The 21,239-nt window shown below is 40.4% G+C and overlaps 2 protein-coding genes across 3 annotated transcripts in view; both read right to left on the reverse strand.

Annotated features, from left to right (window-relative positions):
• The window catches only part of LOC121575900 (innate immunity activator protein), a 39,726-nt gene extending 24,364 nt beyond the window's left edge, over positions 1–15,362 (reverse strand). For both annotated transcript variants that reach the window (XM_041889193.1, XM_041889190.1), the window contains exon 1: positions 15,234–15,362. The gene's annotated coding sequence lies outside the window, so the exon portion shown is untranslated. The remainder of the gene's footprint in view (positions 1–15,233) is intronic.
• A 3,250-nt stretch (positions 15,363–18,612) lies between these two features.
• gpr25 (G protein-coupled receptor 25) lies at positions 18,613–19,716 on the reverse strand. The gene has a single exon (XM_041889304.1). It carries the CDS (start codon positions 19,714–19,716, stop codon positions 18,613–18,615), a length of 1,104 nt encoding a protein of 367 aa, XP_041745238.1.
• Between the last annotated feature and the right edge of the window lie 1,523 nt (positions 19,717–21,239).

A 21,239-nucleotide genomic window follows, 5' to 3' on the forward strand; every position in this document is an offset into this window, starting at 1 on the left:
ATAACTTAGATTCACTTACAGTGCCTTCAGAAAGAAAGTATTCACGCCACTTTTTCCACATTTAGTTGTGTTACAAAGTGGGATTAAAATTGATTTCATTGTAATTTTTTTGTCAACGATCTACACAAAATACTCTGTAATATCAAAGTAGAAGAAAAATGCTAACATAAAAAAAGGGTATTCAACCCTCTGAGTCAATACATGTTAGAATCACCTTTGGCTGCGATTACAGCTGTGATTCTTTCTGGGTAAGCCTCTAAGAGCCTTGCATACCTAGATTGTACAATATTTGCCCTTGTTTAATTTTTTTATTCTTCAAGCTCTGTCAAGTTGGTTGTTGATCATTGCTAGACAGCCATTTTCAAGTCTTGCCATAGATTTTCACGCCGATTTAAGTCCAAACTGTAACTAGGCCACTCAGGAACATTCAATGTCATCTTTGTAAGCAACTCCACTCTATATTTGGCCTTATAGGTAATTGTCCTGCTGAAAGGTGAATTTGTCTCCCAGTGTCTGTTGGAAAGCAGACTGAACCAAGTTTTCTTCTAGGATTTTGCCTGTGCTTAGCTCTATTTCGTTAATTTATTTCCAAAAAAGAACTCCCTAGTCCTTGCCGATGACAAGCATACCCATAACATGATGCAGCCACCACTATGCTTGAAAATATTAAGAGTGGTACCTAGTGATGTGTTTTGTTGGATTTGCCCCAAATATAACGCTGTGTATTCAGGACAAACAGTTAATTTCTTTGCCACATTTTTTGCAGTATTACTTTAGTGCCTTGTTGCAAACAGGATGCATGTTTTGGAATATTTGTATTCTGTACAGGCTTCCTTCTTTTCACTCTGTCAATTAGGTTAGTATTGTGTAGTAATTACAATGTTGTTGATCCATCCTCAGTTTTGTCCTATCACAGCGATTAAACTCTGTAACTGCTTTAAAGCCACCATTGGCCTCGTGGTGAAATCCCTGAGCGGTTTCCTTCCTCTCCGGCAACTGAGTTAGGAAGGGCGCCTGTATCTTTTTAGTGACTGGTTGTATTGATACACCATCCAAAGTGTAATTAATAACTTCACCATGCTCAAAGGGATATTCAAAGCTTGCTATAATTTTTTACACATCTACCAATAGGTGCCCTTCTTTGCGAGGCATCGGAAAACCTCCCTGGTCTTTGCGGTTTAATCTGTGCTTGAAATTCACTGCTTGACTGAGGGAGCTTACAGATAATTGTATGTGTGGGGTACAGAGATCGGGTAGTCATAAAAAAATAATGTTAAACACTATTATTGCACACATAGTGAGTCCATGCAACTTACTATGTTAAGTTTAAGTATGCTCTCTCTAATTCTCTCGTTCTCTCTTTCTCTCTGAGAACCTGAGCCCTAGGACCATACGTCAGGACTACCGGGCATGCTGACACCTTGCTGTCCCCAGTCCGCCTGGCCTTGCTGCTATTCCAGTTTCAACTGTTCTGCCTGCGGTTACGAAACCCCTACCTGTCCCAGACCTGCTGTTTTCAACTCTTAATGATCGGCTATGAAAAGCCAACTGAGAGACCTGAGCCCTAGGACCATACGTCGGGACTACCGGCCGTGGTGACTCCTTGCTGTCCCCAGTCCGCCTGGCCTTGCTGCTATTCCAGTTTCAACTGTTCTGCCTGCGGTTATGGAACCCCTACCTGTCCCAGACCTGCTGTTTTCAACTCTTAATGATCGGCTATGAAAAGCCAACTGAGATTTATTCCTGATTATTATTTGACCATGCTTGTCACTTATGAACATTTTTTAACATCTTGGCATGGTTCTGTTATAATCTCCACCCGGCACAGCCAGAAGAGGACTGGCCACCCCTCATAGCCTGGTTCCTCTCTAGGTTTCTTCCTAGGTTTTGGCCTTTCTAGGGAGTTTTTCCTAGCCACCGTGCTTCTACACCTGCATTACTAGCTGTTTGGGGTTTTAGGCTGGGTTTCTGTAAAGCACTTCGAGATATTAGCTGATGTAAGAAGGGCTATATAAAATAAAATTGATTGATTGATTGACTATGTGACATTTTTAAACCTGAACTTATTTAAGCTTGCCACAACAAAGGGGTTGAATACTTATTGACTCAAGACATTTCAGCTTTTCATTTTTTATTAATTAGTTAACATTTCTAAAAACATAATTCCACTTTGACATTATGAGGTATTGTGTGTAGATCAGTGGCACAAAATCTCAATTTAATCAAATTTAAATTCAGGCTGTAACACAACAAAATGTGAAAAAATTCAAGAGGTGTGAATACTGTCTGAAGGCACATCCCAGAGAGCTATTTCATAGAGAATGTAGGCCTATTCTACCACCAAACATCACATTTATTGACTAGGCTATTTCTCAATCCTCTAATACATTTTGATCCTCTGAGATATACTGTAGCAGTTAAACTCATTGCTCAAGTGCATTCAGATCTTTAGGCTCACACACATGCACCGAAAGTGGATCTAGTGTTTGTCTGCTGATCGTTCAGCGCGCTGTTTTTTAAGCTGGGTGTACACTACACGATTTTGGCCCCGATTTAGCTGTCCCAGACACGTTTTTGAGATCGGAGACAAAATCCCCATGTCGTTGCCTAGTCTGGGCGTGCGGCCGTCACTGACACTCATTTAATGTGAGCGGGTCAGAGACGCAATCTGAGGGCTACCGATCCCATCTTTGAGCAGTCCCAGACGTCCCGATATTTTCAAACATGTTTGATTTTAATAGGCACAAAATATGCAATGCTCTTGTACTGTGAGATGTGCAACGACTAGTTTTGAGAACGGTGGTCAGCAATAGCCAATGAGATGACGTTGTTTTGCATCACCCAGAATATATAGACTCTTGAGCAGGAGTGATGACTACTACTAGTATGCGTTTGTACTTTCCTTTAACCAAAGCGTCAAGTCGTTATAGCTCTGAAATTCACAAGCAATGTTATTCAATTCAACTGTATGGCATGTGTGGTAAGGGCTACACCGGTTGTTTTCGGCACGTGACAAATAAAATGTGCTTTGATTTGTGAATGTCTAACTGAAAACGTTTATGAGGCTGCTTTGTGCCACAGCTCGTTCTAGCTACACAATCTAATCACATAATTGTTTTCGCAAGACAGCATGGTGGTATCGAGAATCTTCACGAGCAAGTGAAGAATCTTGTAGTGTGTGACACCCCATCTGTGCCAGATCGTTTAGTGTGCGCACCACTACATTGGCAAGACACAAAACTACAGGAAAGGCGGTCATTTAATATGAGAGGCTCAGAGATGTTAGGATTTTGAAAGTTCTGTAGTGTACACCCGGCATTAGGGACCACCCACTTTAGATGTCTGACTGCTGACATATTTCCACACGATTCTACATGTAAAATTGGTGTGCACTTGGTTGGCAAATTACGTTCAGAGGTGCTAAGTACTCTGGGCCAGCAACCGCTACTGCTGTGTCTGAGCCCTTTGGTATAAGTAGGCGTGTGTGAGCCAGAGGAGGACCCAAAATGCCCATTACCCACCAGGGAGGGAAGCACATGGTGGTGGGAATCAGAATGTGTGGACACACAGCACCTGCTCCTCCACTGCATGGCTCACATACACTCTGAATCCCGATATTCACTCTGGCTCTCAAAGAATGCAGGCGCCTAGGGACCCTGAACAAGCCCCCACAATTCCCAGACAGCAGGCTATCAAATCACCAAAGACATGGCACCAAGACAGCAGCAGTTAAGAAAGAGGCAGATATCTAGTTCAGCCAATTCCATTACTAACAGACTTTAAACCCCAGTTGCTCCAAGTTCATAAATGATCCTGGTAGTAAAGTAGTTATAACCTAAAAGTAGGGTAGTATCTGTGGTCTTGCCCAAGTGCCATAAAGGCTGGCACATTCCACAATTCACTCACTGTACAATCAAAAGATCGGCATCCGACCGTAAGGCGCTACAGAGGGTATTGCGTACAGTCTAGTACATCACTGGGACCAAGCTTCCTGCCATCCAGGACCTATATACTAGGCGGTGTCAGAGGAAGGGCCCCCCACATTTTTTTGTCAAAGACTACAGTCACCAAAGTCATAGACTGTTCTCTCTGCTACCGTACGGCAAGCAGTACGTCTAGGTCCAAAAGGCTCCTTAACAACTTCTACCCCCAAGCCATAAGACTGCTGAACAATTAATCAAATGACCACCCGGACTATTTACATTGACCCCCCCACTGCTGCTACTCACTGTTTATTATCTATGCATTATCACTTTACCCCTACCTTCATGTACAAATTACCTCGAATAACCTGTACCCAGCATATAGACTCAGTACCGGTACCCCCTGTATATAGCCTCGTTATTGTTATTTTATTGTGTTACTTACTATTTTATTTTTTACTTTAGTTTATTTAGTAAATATTCTAAATAACTATTTATTGAACTGCATTGTTGGTTAAGGGCTTGTAAGTAAGCATTTCACGGTAAGGTCTACACCTGTTGTATTCAGTGCATGTGACAAATAAAACTTGATTTGAAGTCCAAAGACAGCATGTGAGGCAAATTTAGCTGGCCCAAGAAGTGAAAGGAGACGTGTTGCACAGCCACACAGTGCTTTGTTCGACATATATAGGATTTCCATGGGAGAGAGCCTCCTCCTTAAGCCTTGTATAAGGCCCTGCAGATCGCCTCACTTTCTGGGTCTGCGTCCCAAATGGCACCCTATTCCTATATAGTGCCCTACTATGCACCCTATGACCCTTGGTCAAAAGTAGTGCACTATAAAAGGGAATAGAGTGCCATGTGGGATGATTCCTTGGTCTATAGTCGGTGGGTGGGAGCTGAGTGTGGGAGCTGAGTGTACACAGGCGACTCTGAAGGGGTGTTGTTGTGGTGATCCCCTCCCACAGTCCAGCCCATTCACACAGGAAACTCATGTGTACTGAATGTGGCAGTGAACCATGTCTCGGCACAAAGCTGGAAGTAGCACATTCTGCTTTTACACTACCACACAATCAACCGTGACAACAAAAACCTCATGGGTGACTAGGCCCTGCACTCTTCCCCTCTCTCTCGCTCAATGAGTACCCTCTGGGGTCAGTCTGTCTTAGACTAGGCCGATGTCTGCTGACACGCAGGACATTGCCATGAGTGCTGCAGAGTGCAGAGACACATACAGGCTCCCGTCCACCACAAAACCAACCCTGCCTTGATTCACATTGAGGACGTTAAAAGATGGGTCATGTCAACCAGAAATCCCAGAGAGACACAAATTGGGTTTTGTTGAAGGGAACATAGCAGCTGGCAAAACAACATTCCCTGAATGATCTTGTGTCTTTATAACAACATAACGGAATTGCTAGGCTATACGTAGCAACTTAGCATTACCCTCAGTCAGCTGCCAGAGTGAGAAGGAAGGAAACAGTCAAACCTTTTCCACACGTAACACTTAACAACTTTACTGGCTCCAGCTCTGGCATCGGTAATTAGTCATTTACAATTATTCTAGATTACTGGTGCTCTGAAAAGTAATTGCTAGTTGAAAGAGGTTTTGAGAACACCAAGTAAACAAGACTCTCAGGGCTACTGAACTCTCCTGCCCTTCTGGTCGGTGCCTGGGTGGCCTTGTGAGGCTCCCATAATGAAGATGTGTAATGGAAATGTATTTGAAATGAGCCAAAGCAGAGACTGGAACATCTCTGATGTGGACGGCACAGGTTGCCTCCCAAATAACACCCTGGCAATTCCCTATATAGTGCACTACTTTCGAAAATAGCGAATAGGGTGCCATTTGGGATGTAACCACAGTCTCCGGCTGCCACACCAGCATCCAAACCCAAGATGGCTCCAAGCTGTGATTTGCAGGAATACAACCCTCCTCACTCATTACCACAGTGGCTGCACTTAAAGCCATCAACACCGCTTCACAGAAAGCACCGGAGAGGACCTCGTCGCTGACGCCTGTCCTCTACTTAGCATTCTGTGGGGTGCAGGATATTTTTGGCAAAGAGAAATACACTTGCTAACCAGAGGGACTGTTTTTAAGAGTCTAATGAGCACTTCAAATGTGTTTTGGGAGCATGGGTTAAACCACAACCACATCACACAAAAAATGGGGGAAGTAGCCTAATGCAAAATGGGTTTGGTGTTGTTGAGGATAAAAGACAGTGCTATTTAGGACATGTCTAATGTTACTCCCTTTAATTTAATGGCTCAAAAAACATTCTTAAAACACTTGCTCTTATTTAGTGTGTACTGAACATGATCCAGTATTTACTCCATCGGCTCCATTCTTACTCCATCACTTTTCAGTGATAACTCAAAATAGGATTTGGGAGGTCCATAAAACAAATTGTGTTGTGAATGTATGAATTAACGTCATACCAGACAGTGAACCATTAGCCTACCCTATAGCTACTCCTCAATTACCATTGTATTTCATTATTAATTCCTCTGACATGAGGGTTATGTCCTCTTCTCTATCTTTCCCTGCTCATCTGAGAGGAAGTTCACAGTTCCTTTCGGGTCAATGTATTACAGCAACAGAATGGTCAGAGTCTGTTACTGTTTAGTCTGGATGTCTGTACTGTAGGGGGTGGGGCAGCAACGGCCAGACATGTTGACTATGGGACTGCCAAACGTAGTGACACCCTGTGTGGTAATACAGTACAATATTACACCTCCTGGGTATGTTACATACATCAGAGAAAAAAGACGACAAAGTCAGCAGATAATTATTTTAAAGGCATATTGGGCTAGATAAATAATGGTGATTCTAACTGCAGTATAGCCAGGTAACCCTCGTAAAAGAGGTCCTCTGACCTCAACATAAATAAAAGGTTACAAAGAAAATTGCCTAGGTCTAATCAAATGAGTACAGCATCTGAACTAAATCTTCATACAACCTTATGCATGAACATTATTTAGGGGAACAGTAAGCGTGTTGTGTGAACATGACATGCCAATGGACTTAAATTGATGCATCATTCACCGAGGTGACAGTCACGAGTATCACACACCCTAAGACTATAATCAAGTACCAAAGCTCAACTGTCATCGGCTCAATAGACGCATGCTGTTCTGCCTTTTCCTTGCATCACCCTGGCCCTAACCCCACATTGCCACAGATTCCAACACTTCACACTCTTGTTCCCAGCGGGTCCACCAGTCTCCATTGAATTTCAAGACCACTTCATTCACAGAATGACATTAAAGTCACTCCTTTGAGGCAACAAATACCCATAACTTCTTGAGAGGTCTGAATGGAATATGGATGCAGATATGGTTTTGAGCAGTGGAAATGTAATAGTGTAATGCTTAAAGGGGCAGTGCAGTAAAAAAACTAGATTTTCCTGTAAAAAAGATGAAGATATTTCCACACTATGAAGTGGAAATAACACTCTAAAAATGTGTTGTTCAGGTGGGATAGAGTTTTTGGCCCACAGCATGACATCACAATCTGATCTGATTATTCAGACCAATGACCAGTCATCTTTTATTTGCATATGTATCCTCCTTTCTTTGAAGGGGTAAACGGGGTAGGCTCTAGAGCAGGGTTCTCCAACCCTGTTCCTGGAGAGTTACACTCCTGTAGGTTTTCACTCCAACCCCAGTTGTAAGTAACCTGATTCAGCTTATCAACTAGTTAATTATTAGAATCAGGTGTGCTAGTTTAGGGTTGGAGCGAAAATATACAGGGCCCATTTCTTCCTAAACTTTATACATAAGAAACTTTATTCCTCAATAAAGTTCTTGAAAATGTTCTTAAGTTTCTTTCTATGTTTCTTCCTAAGAAAATAGTTAAGAAGAAATTTGATTCTTGAAAATAAAGTTAAAAGGATTACTTCTTGGAAATGTTCTTAATTCCAAGATAGCTAAACCCTTGTCTTAAAATCATGGAAGTGAGAAAATAAGCTAATGAAAGCAATTGAACATGTTTAATTGACTCACAAACTTCATCTGAAAGTTTCGGTATTGATTTTTTAAAATCCAATATATTTTTTTAGACCAGTAATCTCAGTAAGAAATATACTAACATGATTGCCCTTGCTAGCTAGCAATTTTTTCTCTCAAGGAATTGCACTTATGAACTATCTTATGAACTACTTAAGGGCCTCCTGTAGCTCAGTTGGTAGAGCATGGGGGGTGGAATTAATTATCAGGTAGAACAGAAAACCAGCAGGCTCCTGACCTCGTAGGGTAAAATGCGCTCCATGGTCAATCTGACGTCTGCGTTGGCCGTGCAGCATTTACTGCGATACAGCCTCTGTAGAAGTCAGGGCATTCATACTTCTTGCGCTTCGCGGAGCAGTGCAGAGCTGTTGTGAAGGAAGTTGTCAAGGAAGTGAGTTTGTGTTTATACAGGCCCTACCGCCCTCACCTACCATCAACCAATCATGTCAATGCGGAGCTATACGGAGCCCTCTGCATTGTTACAAAATTCGAGAGGCGCACAGCGATGCGTTACGGAGCTTGATTTGGCCTCTGCATGCTTCTGGAGGCGCCGCAATTGCATCACACCCTCCATATGAAGCATCCGACCACATTTTCGGATCAAGCATTTATTGGCTTTAAGAGTTGAATGCCCCTGCTATACACCAACCAGGGCTGTGTATGTAAATATATTTACATTTGTATCAACACGCCCACACTGAGCATTTCAATGGCAAAGGAATCCCAGGGAAATAAATATATTTGGAGTTATTTTCATGAAATAAACACACAATGATGAAAAAATTATACTGAAAAAAGACTGCATGGGGGCTTTAAGTATTCCGAAGGAAAATGGAGCCTAAACAAATTGGCCCTTGATATTCCACACCACATTGTAGATGCATGCTGGCGCACAGGCAATAGTGTGGTGTCTGTAGTGACTTGGGAACAGGAGATATCCTCCTGACCTATAAATAGCTTTGCATCTACATCCAATAAATATAATCTGATTGACATAAATGGGTATCTTGATTCCTGATGAAAATGTGTTAATATAGGGAGCTTTACACAACTGCATCTGCTTGGTAACAGGGCCAGCATAGTGTCTCCACTCATAGTAAAGGCTTGCCTGTTGGACCAGATGGGTGAATTGGAAATCCAAATCACACGTCTGGTCCACCAGGCAAAGTATAGGCCTATCCATTTCATATTGCCTATTATTAAAAGGCCAATATAAAGCTACGACCAGGGATATAGGCTAACTGAGATTACTGCAGTACAGCCTAACTGCAGTGCCTGCTATGTGTAAGCATTGGTCATACTCAATCACAAACATACCTATAAAGTGGTATCAAGTTTGGGGAAAAAATAGTCCGAAAATCTGTCCCACAATCATTAATACTAACTACATTGTTTAGGATTTGATTTAGCTACTGGGCAATTTCCATGTAAAAGGTCCCATGAGCACTAACATGTGAAGTTCATAGGAGCACATCAAATTTGGTGTCAAATTAAGGCATATAACATTTTTCTACCATTTTCCATCCCAAAAATGTGGAATAAGCAAAGGCACTGAGTTCTGGTCAAACAGATGGAAAAGGGGTCTTAGAAAACACCTAGCAGAAAAAGTCTTATGTTATTAGAAATACATAAAAACACAACAATGTTGATTTAGTTTTGCAGAAATGATTTGCCTTCTGTAAGTTTAAGAAATATTGGCTAGTGTCTTGTCATTCTGTTACCAAAAACCCACATACAGTGCCTTCAGAAAGTATTCACACCCCTAGACTATTTGTAAGTCGCTCTGGATAAGAGCGTTTGCTAAATGACGTAAATGTAAATGTAAATGTAGACTTTTTCCACATTATGTTGTGTTACAGCCTGAATTTAAAATTGATTAAATTGAGATTTTGTTTTGTCACTGGCCTACACACAATACCCCATAATGTCAAAGTGGAATTATGTTTTTCTAACATTTTACAAATTCATTAAAAATGAAAAGCTGAAACGTCTTGAGTCAATAAATATTCAACTCCTTTGTTATGGCAAGCCTAAATAAGTTCAGGAGTAAAATGTGCTTAACAAGTCACATAATAAGTTACATAGACTCCCTCTGCGTGCGATATTAGTGTTTAACATTATTTTTGAAAGAGTACCTCATCTCTGTACCCCACACATAGAATTTTATGTAAGGTACCTCAGCCGAGCAGTGAATTTCAAACACATTCAACCGCAAAGACCAGGGAGATTTTCCAATGCCTCGCAAAGAAGGGCACCTATTGGTAGATAGTTTTTTTTTTTAAAGCAGACAACTGTAGCTCAGTTGGTAGAGCATGGCGCTTGCAACGGCAGGGTTGTGGGTTCGATTCCCACGGGGGGCCAGTATGAAAAGTTTATGCACTCACTAACTGTAAGTCAGAGCGTCTGCTAAATGACTAAAATGTAAATGTAAAATGAATATCTCTTTGAGCATGGTGAAGTTATTAATTACACTTTGGATGGTGTATCAATACACCCAGTCACTACAAAATTACAGGCGTCCTTCCCAACTCAGTTGCCGTAGAGGAAGGAGACCACTCAGGGATTTCACCATGAGGCCAATGGTGACTTTAAAACAGTTACAGAGTTGAATGGCTGAGATATGAGAAAACTGAGGGTGGATCAACAACATTGTAGTTACTCCACAATACTAACCTAATTGACAGAGTGAAAAGAAGGAAGCCTGTACAGAATAAAAAATATTCCGAAACATGCAACCTGTTTGCAACAAGGCACTAAAGTATTACTGCAAGAAATGTGGCAAAGCAATTAACTTTTGTCCTGAATAGTGCTATGTTTGGGGCAAATCCAATACAACACATTACTGAGTACCACTCTCCATATTTTCAAGCACAGTGGTGTCTGCATCATGTTATGGGTATGCTTGTAATCGTTAAGGACTGGGGAGTTTTTCAGGATAAAAAATAAATGGAATGGAACTAAGCACAGGCAAAATCCTAGAGGGAAACCTGGTTAGGTCTGCTTTCCACCAGATACTGGGAGATTAATTTACCTTTCAGCAGGACAATAACCTAAAACACAAGGCAAAATCTACACTGGAGTTGCTTACCAAGAAGACAGTGAATGTTCCTGAGTGACCGAGTTACAGTTGACTTAAATCTGCTTGAAAATCTATGGCAAGACCTTAAAATAGTTGTCTAACAATGATCAACAACAAATTTGACAGAGCTTGAAGATTTTTTTAAAGAATAATGGGCATATGTTGCACAATCCAGGTGTAGAAAGCTCTTAGAGACTTAAAGCGTCGGCATGCTTCAGTTTGGCTGGCGCCTAGCCAAAGTCGACTAGCTGAACCGAACGAGTGTGCTTGCATACTCCCTTAAAGACCTTTGCTTGAAAAACTAGAAAAAAGTGGCAGTAGTACTGTTTGTCCATTTTGAGACGCCGTAGCCAAGAAATCTGTCATTCATTTTGACGTTTTTGCCGAAGAGATTTTACATCTAACTAAGATGTTTGGTGCAGTATTTTTCAATGAAAAAATTTGCAGGAAAACAAGTCGTCTCTCGTTGAATGACAACAAAGATTTTATTGAAGAATCCCTACTGTTGACCAATCACCGACAAAGGGGAGTGGACTTCGGCTCCGAACTTCAGCTTGCCTCCAGATAATGTTTTGTGTGCCTGAACAGCAGAAAAAACCCTCACCAAAGTCCAAAACTAACAAAAACGTCACAAAATGTTGTCATAAAATATGCATGAACTCTACCGAACTGTTTCAGCTGGGAAGCATGTGGACGCCTATACCCAGAAAGACTCACAGCTGTAATCGCTGCCAAAGGTGCTTCTACAAAGTGTGAATACTTATTGGGTGTGAATTCTTATGAAAATTAGATATTTCTATATTTAATTTTCAATACATTTGTAAACATTTCTAAAAACATGTTTTCACTTTATCATTATGGGGTATTGTGTGTAGATGGGTGAGAAAAAAAGCTATTTAATCCATTTTGAATTCAGGCTGTAAAACAACTAAATGTGGAATAAGTCAAGGGGTATGAAAACTTTCTGAAGGCACTGTATCTTTTAAGATCTTTTCTAATGTCTCTCTCTCATGAGGAAGGGAGGATAACGAAAGTTAACAGAAGTAACAAGTAGGTAGACCTACCCATTAGTTAGTGTTTTTACTGATAACAATTTGGTTTATGATTTATTAAGTGATTCAAACACGTCATTCTGTTACCAAATCGGTAATAGAATGACCCCAAAAATCTATAACAGAATGACTGCAATTGAATTGGCTACAATGGGAATTCATAGTAGTCACAAACCACTGTTGGGTCCCCTGCTACTGTCCTCCCTTCCACTGGCATACTGTTATGTTCAGCTCATAACTGTTTTCTTTCTCGTTCTGTCGCGTGGTGGTCAAAGTAAGTGTGTGAATGTCTGGACAAACTCCTCCTCTCTCTCTCCCCGTCTCTCTTCTCCCTCTCTCCAGTTAATGTCACCTCTCCCAGCTCTTACTGACACCTACCCATGAGCAGTGTTGGGGTCGTTACTAAAAAGAAAGTAATATATTACCCAATTACTTATTTCAATAATAATTACTTGATTAGCAATTAGTTAGACTACTTGTTACACCCCAAAACGTTGCACATCCTCACTCAATGTTAACAATGTCAACGTTACGTTACACAAACACAAGTAGCCTAATAATAACAGATTATACCATGGATAAGGGCAGCATTTCCTCTACTACATACCCAGCTACAAGCTTGTTTAGCGCTCCCTGGGTTACAGCCGGTCCTAAACGATTGAAATCAAACTTTGGTTGTTCAGAAGCAGTGGTCAGGTCTCGGGTCTTTCGCTACGGGTTTTGTGTTGGTGTGTTGCCTTTGCAGGTGCTTCAAGAGATTGGAAGTTGTGTGCCTAGCAGTGGAGAGGTGTTTCTCGCCTATTTTACCGTTATAGTCTTGCCATTTTGTCCATGGCAAAAATGAAAACACGTAGCAGACTAAATTCTTTGGTCCTTTAAAAACCTGCTGTATGTAAAATAGTGTACTATAGCTTGGGAAATAAATCAATGTGACTCTGGATGACAACATAATGATGTTTGTTTGCAACATCAGGGCTGTTTTCCTAAAGAAGTTAATCCGCTTCATGTTTTGTTGCCTTGCCACGATACTAACGAGAATTGCGATACTGGTATCGTCCCTGCCCTAGTGTGAACAGCAGGCACAACGATTTAGTTACCACAGCCACAAAGTCAAAATAGGCTGTATCCAGGGGCGCAACTTTCTCGGAGGGGGGGGGGACAACTCCCCCCCATTCTGAATTTGCATTTCAATTCAACTGGATAAAAAAATATATAATAATAATAATAATGTCCCCCCCACTTCTAAAACCAAAGTTGCACCCCTGGCTATATCATAAAAATGTAGGAAAACAAAAATTTGCTTTTTGGCATTAATTTCAATTAGGCATAAGGTTAGCAGTGTGGTTAGGTTTAAAATCACATTTTTAGCGGAGACATTGTAGAAATAATCGGGGTTTATGAATTTGTGGCTGTGGTAACTAGTTACGACCAGGCACAACTCTGATATAAAGAGTCCTACTTATATCATTACACTCAAAACAACTTAATCATTACGAAACTTCTATTAGATCAAATAAGCCACACGTAGCAAATAAGCCATTACATTTTTGTTTACCAAATACGACACTCATTGTCCTCCATGCAAAACCTCCTTGCTTGATGAGCAAAAAAAAGGAAAAACGCCACCTGCTGGAGAAGACAGATTTTGGGCCCAGTTATAGATAGCAATAGTTATGGCGTCTTTTTGTAGGCACTAACCCCGCCACTGTTCATTGGACAAAGCCTATAGGAAATTGAATGGAGTTTTTGTAGGGTTTTTGGAGAAACGCTGAAGATAAGGTCTGTAGTAAATAGAGGCTAAGGAGATCTTATACATTTTGTTCTATGAGATATGCGGCAGGTAGCTTAGTGGGTAAGAGCGTTGTGCCAGTAACCGAAAGGTCGCTGGTTCTAATCCCCGAGCCGACTAGGTGAAAAATCTGTCGATGTGCCCTTAAACAAGGCACTTTAAATAATAATAATAATATTAAGTCGCTCTGGATAAGAGTGTCTGCTAAATGACAAAAATAAAAAAATAAAAAAAGATAATCTTCATCAGCTAACGTCACTTTATGTAATAAAAAAAGCACATAAAGCACATATAAAGGTCATGTTAACTGACTGATATTATCTCATAGAACAGAACGTATACGATCTCCTAAACCTGTTTTAACCTCAGACCTTATTTTCGGCGTTTATCCCAAAACCCCATAGGAATGGCTGAACGAACCAAAGGTAACTAATTTCAGTTTTTTAGGACTACAAGCTGGCGAGCTCTATCCCTCTCGCTACACCTGTTCTTATCTGCTAGAGCGCACGTGCCAATACCAGAGTAGGCACATTTGCTATTTAACGCAATAGTTTATGACAAAACTATCGGTAGAGTTGAAAATGCGATGGAATCACATTGAACTTTAGATTTGTATTTGGTACATGAAAACTTAAGCGAAAAGTACATTGTGTGCACTTTTTCATCACACACTGATTTTTATCTGCAACAAGTCAGTTTGGAAAAACCATTGGTTGGAAAATGCGCATATTTTCTTTATGCAGATTTTAGAATATTCGCTTGAAAATCTGTTGCCAATTGGATGGAAACCTAGCTACTGAAAAAACTATTTCCACACTTTTACAGTGTTAGTTACGTCAGCTCTTGTACAATATGATACAAACCACAGGGAAAAACAGAATTTTGACTGCCCTGGGCCTTTAAAGGGAACAATCGAAGTATCAGCGTCACTGTTACCGTGGAATTGCCCTACTATATCCTCCATGACAACGTTCCATGGAGGATTACCATTTAATTATTCATTCATCTGCAAAATTATCGTCACGGGACCACCTCAGTAAGAAAAGTATTCTGTCCATAACTTTTCACTTTTGATTAAAGTGTAAACACTTAATTTTTCCAGTTGCATAACAAAAGTTGGAGTTAGGCAGTGGTAAAGTAAAAATAAAACAAAAACACTACTGCATGGAAATGTAGGCCTATACGTTATTGCATACAAAGTAACGGATATTACGAAAAAGCTTACAATCATTTTGCATCATTATTATAGTCAAGGTCTGCAGAACTTGGTCTAGCAATGTGCTATGGCTAAAACTTGCGCTACTCTTTTACAAAAACACATTGTTTACTGCGAAAGAAAGGTTGTTTGTTTACTGCGAAAAGGAAAGTAGCAACTATACCTTCTTATGTGATATGTCAAATGTCCAATTTTGAGGGGCGTAGAACAACTTCTTTGCAAGTCCATATCAACATTCATCCACGTTTTCCAGAAGTTGTAGAAGTATTGCTCGTTACAACATTCTCTGAAGAGGGACTTCGCAATGGGAATGGGCCATGGTATAAGTCCCCGAAAATAGGGGCGACACTTTTACTGAGTTTACTGTCTTTTGCATAACTTAAACTATCTCCCCTACAACGGCTTTAATGAAATTGTATTTTAAAATAATGTATTACTTTTAAAATACCAAATTAATATACAAGAAGAAGTTTCAAAAGTTAATGCACCCCCAAATCTCCAAACTATTGGGATCTCCCATTCCTTTACGTTTTTTTCTTTAGAACGACTCTCAATCACATCAAAGAGCAATTTACCGACTGTGATCAGATCCTCAGTGTGATAAATGCCAGCTGATTGGTTGGTTTCACATATTTTGCTAAACCTATATAATAAGTCAAATATATACAATAGAGTGGCGACTATGTGGTAAAGTCATACCCACAAATGTACGGTAACTGACTGTGTGTGGACTGCTTGAAGCCCCAGTGAGTGAATGCATTAAACCAGTATGCCTACTGTGGCCTACAAACGCTAGGTGTCAGGAGTGCATTGCTTATTACTTTTTCCAGTTTGGTAAAGCACATTGATTACTTTATATATTACTGCCAAATATCCATTTAAATTGAAACAATCGATCACCCAATTCATTTAAATGTCTGATCTAGGTGTTGATATACTTTATCTGCCATGACTGACTAACTGTACCGTTCCTTTACAGTGAAGGAAATGCAGCCAAACCACAGGCTGCCACTGCCATGTGATCACTGTTTTGAGGTGCTGGCTGTTTTCACACTATCTGCGCTCTCCCTTTATAATAATAATAATATGCCATTTAGCAGACGCTTTTATCCAAAGCGACTTACAGTCATGCGTGCATACATTTTTGTGTATGGGTGGTCCCGGGGATCGAACCCACTACCTTGGCGTTACAAGCGCCGTGCTCTACCAGCTAATCTAGGTTAAATCTATTTTTTATTATTTTGATAGAATTTAAGTAAACACATCCTCTGCACTACTGCCATTGAGTGTAGGCTACACGTCTATCTGGACATCATCTATCAATCAATCATCAGATGTTCAGTTTGCAATGGTGTTGTTGAAGGACTTGACCTTGGCCTGATGATTACGCGTCATACGTCAACCTCCAGTAAAGTTAACTCAAACAGGTTTCACAACCGTTCTCATAGTGAGCAACTGAGTGTACACCAGATGCCAACGGGTCACAGAAAAGGCCATGAGAAAACGACACAATGTTTTCTCTCATCACTGCTCGCGTAGAGAGCACAAACGGAAACTCACTGATGCCTCTCACCCTGTCACCTAAAGCAGCGCCTGGCAGTGAGATTAAAGGGTAACTGTGCCGTGATTGACAGTGAATATAAAGTCCCAACGGTGAGGCCCTCAGTTTCTTCCCTGCAGAAAAAAATGACTGTCACTATAATGTGAGATGGGTTTTCTAAAGGAAACAATTGATAAGAAAGCCACCTCCTTGTAACAGAGACATCTTCATCGAAAGATAAGGAATCTGCTAGGCGAAATCATTAGAGATGAGATTCATTTTGAGATCTTGTTATTTTGGCAATGTAAAGCATTTTGATTTACCTTGCATGTTCCAATTAATGTATTTGAAATAACTTAGTTTTCAGTGACTTGATATTTTGTAATACCTTAGATTTCAGTGACTTGAAAAATGACATTACTAGCAAGCATTAAACTGTGAGGTTCATTGTCCATTTCAACAGGCCACCATCTTTCTGAATAAGTGGAACAGAAGGTCAGGTCATGGCTTTTCACACTAAAAGGTCTAAAAAGGAACTAGTTGGCTGAAGTACAGTTGTGCCATAGGTTCCCACAGACTGGCATCTAACCCAGGTTTCTCAAGCCCTTTTGTAACTGGATGATTCATAGTGCAAAGGCAATTGAAAAACATGTGGGCATGAATGAACATTTGAACTTTCAAGTCATGTAATCAGCCAACAAACTGATACTCCAACTTGCAGATAGCATTTTGCTACGGTTTTGAGGGAAAGTCATTGTTGAGCTTCTGGATCTATTTTGATTGGTAAGTCTGTTTTTATTAAGTTACAGTCACATGAGAAATAAACTGAGAAGTGTTTTTACTTCTCAATATGTAACTAAGTAGCGTGAACATTTTATGCCTATAAAAGCTATGAATGATGAAGTTATGTTAGAAAATAACAATTTCAATACTATAATTATTGAAACTACTTATGAGCAAATGTTATACATTACTTACTTATTATGCTTTATTTCAATATGCCTAAAAAAATCTTTCAACTTTATTCTCATTATTGTGTTCCTTTATTGTAAAAAGTACACACTCTTTGTGAAACTAATCATTCCAAAATGTAACGATTACAATTCTTGATATTATCCTTATTTGGAATGATTTCAGTTAAATGCCCATTGTTAAACTGCAAAAAGACTGAGTAAACTATGACATTGTTTGGAAGAAAGTATCTGCAATAATTGGCAATTATATAAACACCCAATTTATTACAAAAAACAGTTTATTATAAATGTTTTAGAATTCATTAAATGTAATCTTACTAATGCCATGAACATGGACAACCATTTTGAATATTGTTGTAATGAATTTCATACAGCAGAAAGGAACCATTAACAAATTAACGTTACTGTTAACAAATTGCAATTTAATATTACTATGCATTTAAGAATGTCAACAATCAAAATAACCAGGCTACTCATAAATTATCCATATAAAAAATATTTAGACATAAACAGACCATCCTATTTCATCTGATCATTCCCCCAAAAAGCTAAATAAATCAACCTCACCTGCACACTGTTTTTACCCGTTTTTTTATCTGTACTGTTTTGTCTTTCACTTCTTTTCTTTGGTGCGAATAAATAAAACCTAAAACCTAAATTCAAACTATCAATGATAATCAAATTTACAATTATGAATATATAAAATATAACTTCATTTGAGAAACTATAATATACACCAAATATATTTCAGAGAATGCTTTCACTGAGCATGTGAATTACATAACACGTAAAATCATAATACAAAATGATTCACCTCAACCTTTAGCGTTTCGGACCGCAAAGAGGCTGTATAAGGTACATGTAGTCCCCTGTAGCTCAGTTGGTAGAGCATGGTGCTTGCAACGCCAGGGTTGTGGGTTTGTTTCCCACGGGGGGCCAGTATGAAAATGTATGCACTCACTAACTAAGTTGCTCTGGGTAAGAGCGTCTTCTAAATGACTAAAATGTAAATGTAAATAACCCTGCTATCAGATGTTTTGGTCGAACGGCTGGAGACGAGTTCTGGAGGCTGTTGTGCCACAGCTCTCTGAGGTACCGTTGTAGAAGTCGGTGGACGAGGCATAGCCTTGGTGCAGCCCAAGCTTTCCCATGCAGCTCAGGAACAGGTTCTCCGCCTGCCCTCTGAAGTGGTGGTCCAGGAACAGGTAGATGGCTGGGTTAATGCAGCTGTTGAGGAAGGCCAAGCAGCTGCAGACGGTGAGGCCCTGACTCAGGACAGACTGGGTCTCAATGCTCAGATCGGCCCTAGACAGCCTGAAACCAATGAGGATGGTCTTGAAGATGTTGAAGGGGAGCCAAGACACCACAAAGGCCACGATGATGGTGAAGACCATCTTGAGAGAGTGGCGGCGTCGGGCTTCCGCGCGAGGGTTGCCAGCAGCAACACAGTGTTGGCGCAGATGGGCCAGGATAGAGCCGTAGCAGAGGATGATGATGAGCACCGGAAGGGCGAAGGTCACGAAGACCATGGTCAGGCTCAGACCCTGGAAGAAGGACGACTCTTCATCCTCCAGACAGAAGAGTTTGCCATTGGGAGTATGAATGCTACGGTACACCAGGGAGGGGGTACCTAGAGCAAGGGATAGCAGCCAGACCACGGCGCAGGTGAGACGCACACACTGGCTGCTGCGGAGGACGCGGGAGTCCATGAGGCTCACCACGGCCAGGTAGCGGTCCACACTCATGCAGGTCAGGAAGAAGATGTTGGAGAAGCGGTTGACGGCGACGATGTAGCTGCTCAGCTTGCAGAGAAGGTTGCCAAAAGGCCAGTGTCCCTCCTGACTGGACGAGATGGCCCACAGAGGGAGGGTGAGGACAAACACCAGGTCCGCAAGTGCCAGGTTAACCACAAACGTATCCACCAGACGGCCGCTCCTCTTCCCCCTGCTGCCCATGACCGTGATCACAAAGAGGTTGCCCAGGAAGCCTGTGAAAAACATGAGGAAATAAAACAGTGGCAGGTAGATGTGAGAATAGGGAAGAGCAGAGCCGGAGCGCTCCCCAAGGTAGGTTAGATCGTAGCTGACATTGTCATCGCTGTAGAAGTACTCATCTGTGTCAAACGTCTCCATTTTGTGATCAAAGAGAAGTGTCTCTCAGCTGCTTGCTCTCTGTGAGTCTGGCGGGCAAACTCAATACTTCTAGAGATACTATCCTGCGTCACGTTCTTAAAAACCACAAACAAACTGCCAGGTCCTATTTTCTTCTGTTATCTCTAGCACCATTGGTATATTTTCTACCTCTTTATCTGGCATATTCTGACACAAATTACTACAACTATTTCTAATGATGATTTTTACAATATACTATATTTGCATATCAGTTCAAATAGAAACACTTTAGACATGCAGGCAAAAAGTACAGCAAGAAGAAACATAAAAACATATCAAAAGAAAAAGTACATATACAATCTGGGTAATGCCAATCAACAAAAATATTCAAAAACAGCTAAAGACTGACTTATAGTAGCAGATCAAACGATAAAAACATTTGACAGGGAAAGGATGTGGTTATTGTATTAAAGGGGCTGATGTAGGCCTGGTGGAATTATAATCTTGTACATAATACAAAACAAATCCACTGAGTGAATTTGCAATTTCAATCATTAACTTGAACCGAGACATGACATTGAACATCAACTTTAGACTATTCATACAGTCTCTCGTATGTCAGGTGTGAAAACAGCAAACACTAAACTGTTGTACTTGCATTATGAGAAAATGCTTGCATAAGGAAATGAAAATGGGACTTGCCAGACCCTATGACCTTGCACATGAATAAATCAGACTTCTCATCAGATGAGTCATAATATGCTTGAAGATAAAACTTACTCTAATGTGAACTTGATGGGAACTTAATGTGCTCATAGGCTGTGAAAACCATAACTGGAAAGACGGTTTCATTTAACAACCACTTTTCCTTTTGACTGACAATAGTCTGTGAACAATTATGAACAATTGTCTCTTTGTCCGAAATGCAAATCATCATATGAACAGTTATAGAACATAGTGAAACTAATTATATAATACTATGTTAAAGGAAAGGGGGAAAAATGACAAAATGTTAAGCCTGACCTGAGCTAGTTGAATGTTGGTTATGTAAGAGAAGATTAGTGTTCCAATAAAAACATGAGGGGAGAAAGGATCTTCTATTTGACAGAAAGGTTTTCCTCCATTCTCAGCATTGCATCAGCATTTGCGTCCCATCAATCCTGAAGAGTTTAATTTGAAACACTTAACCTAAATAAAATACTAATAGGAGTGAAAAACGACAATATTTTATTCTAATCAAGAGTGACAGCTGTGCAAACATTATTTTTGCCTTAACTTGTCTTCTAAACATTGCATTTTAGTGTGATACGAGTCATGAGCATACGTTTCAATGTATTTCAATCTCTACAAAACATTGAAAATGAACAAAAACAAAAAGACAAAGTGCCTCCCAAACATAGAAAACGAACAAAAACAAAAGACAAAGTGCCTCCCAACCTAAAATGACAAATAAACATCACTAATGTGGTATTTAGCAATCACTGGACAACACTATGTTGGGAAAGAGAAAAAAGTAAATGGCGAGAGAGTCTGTGTGTGTTTCC

Source organism: Coregonus clupeaformis, chromosome 10 (genome assembly GCF_020615455.1).
Source record: "Coregonus clupeaformis isolate EN_2021a chromosome 10, ASM2061545v1, whole genome shotgun sequence".
Lineage (NCBI taxonomy): Eukaryota > Metazoa > Chordata > Actinopteri > Salmoniformes > Salmonidae > Coregonus > Coregonus clupeaformis.

What these genes read in the sequence shown, in the direction of transcription:
- gpr25 (XM_041889304.1), bottom strand. Translation starts at nt 19,716, where the DNA reads ATGGAGACGTTTGACACAGATGAGTACTTCTACAGCGATGACAATGTC.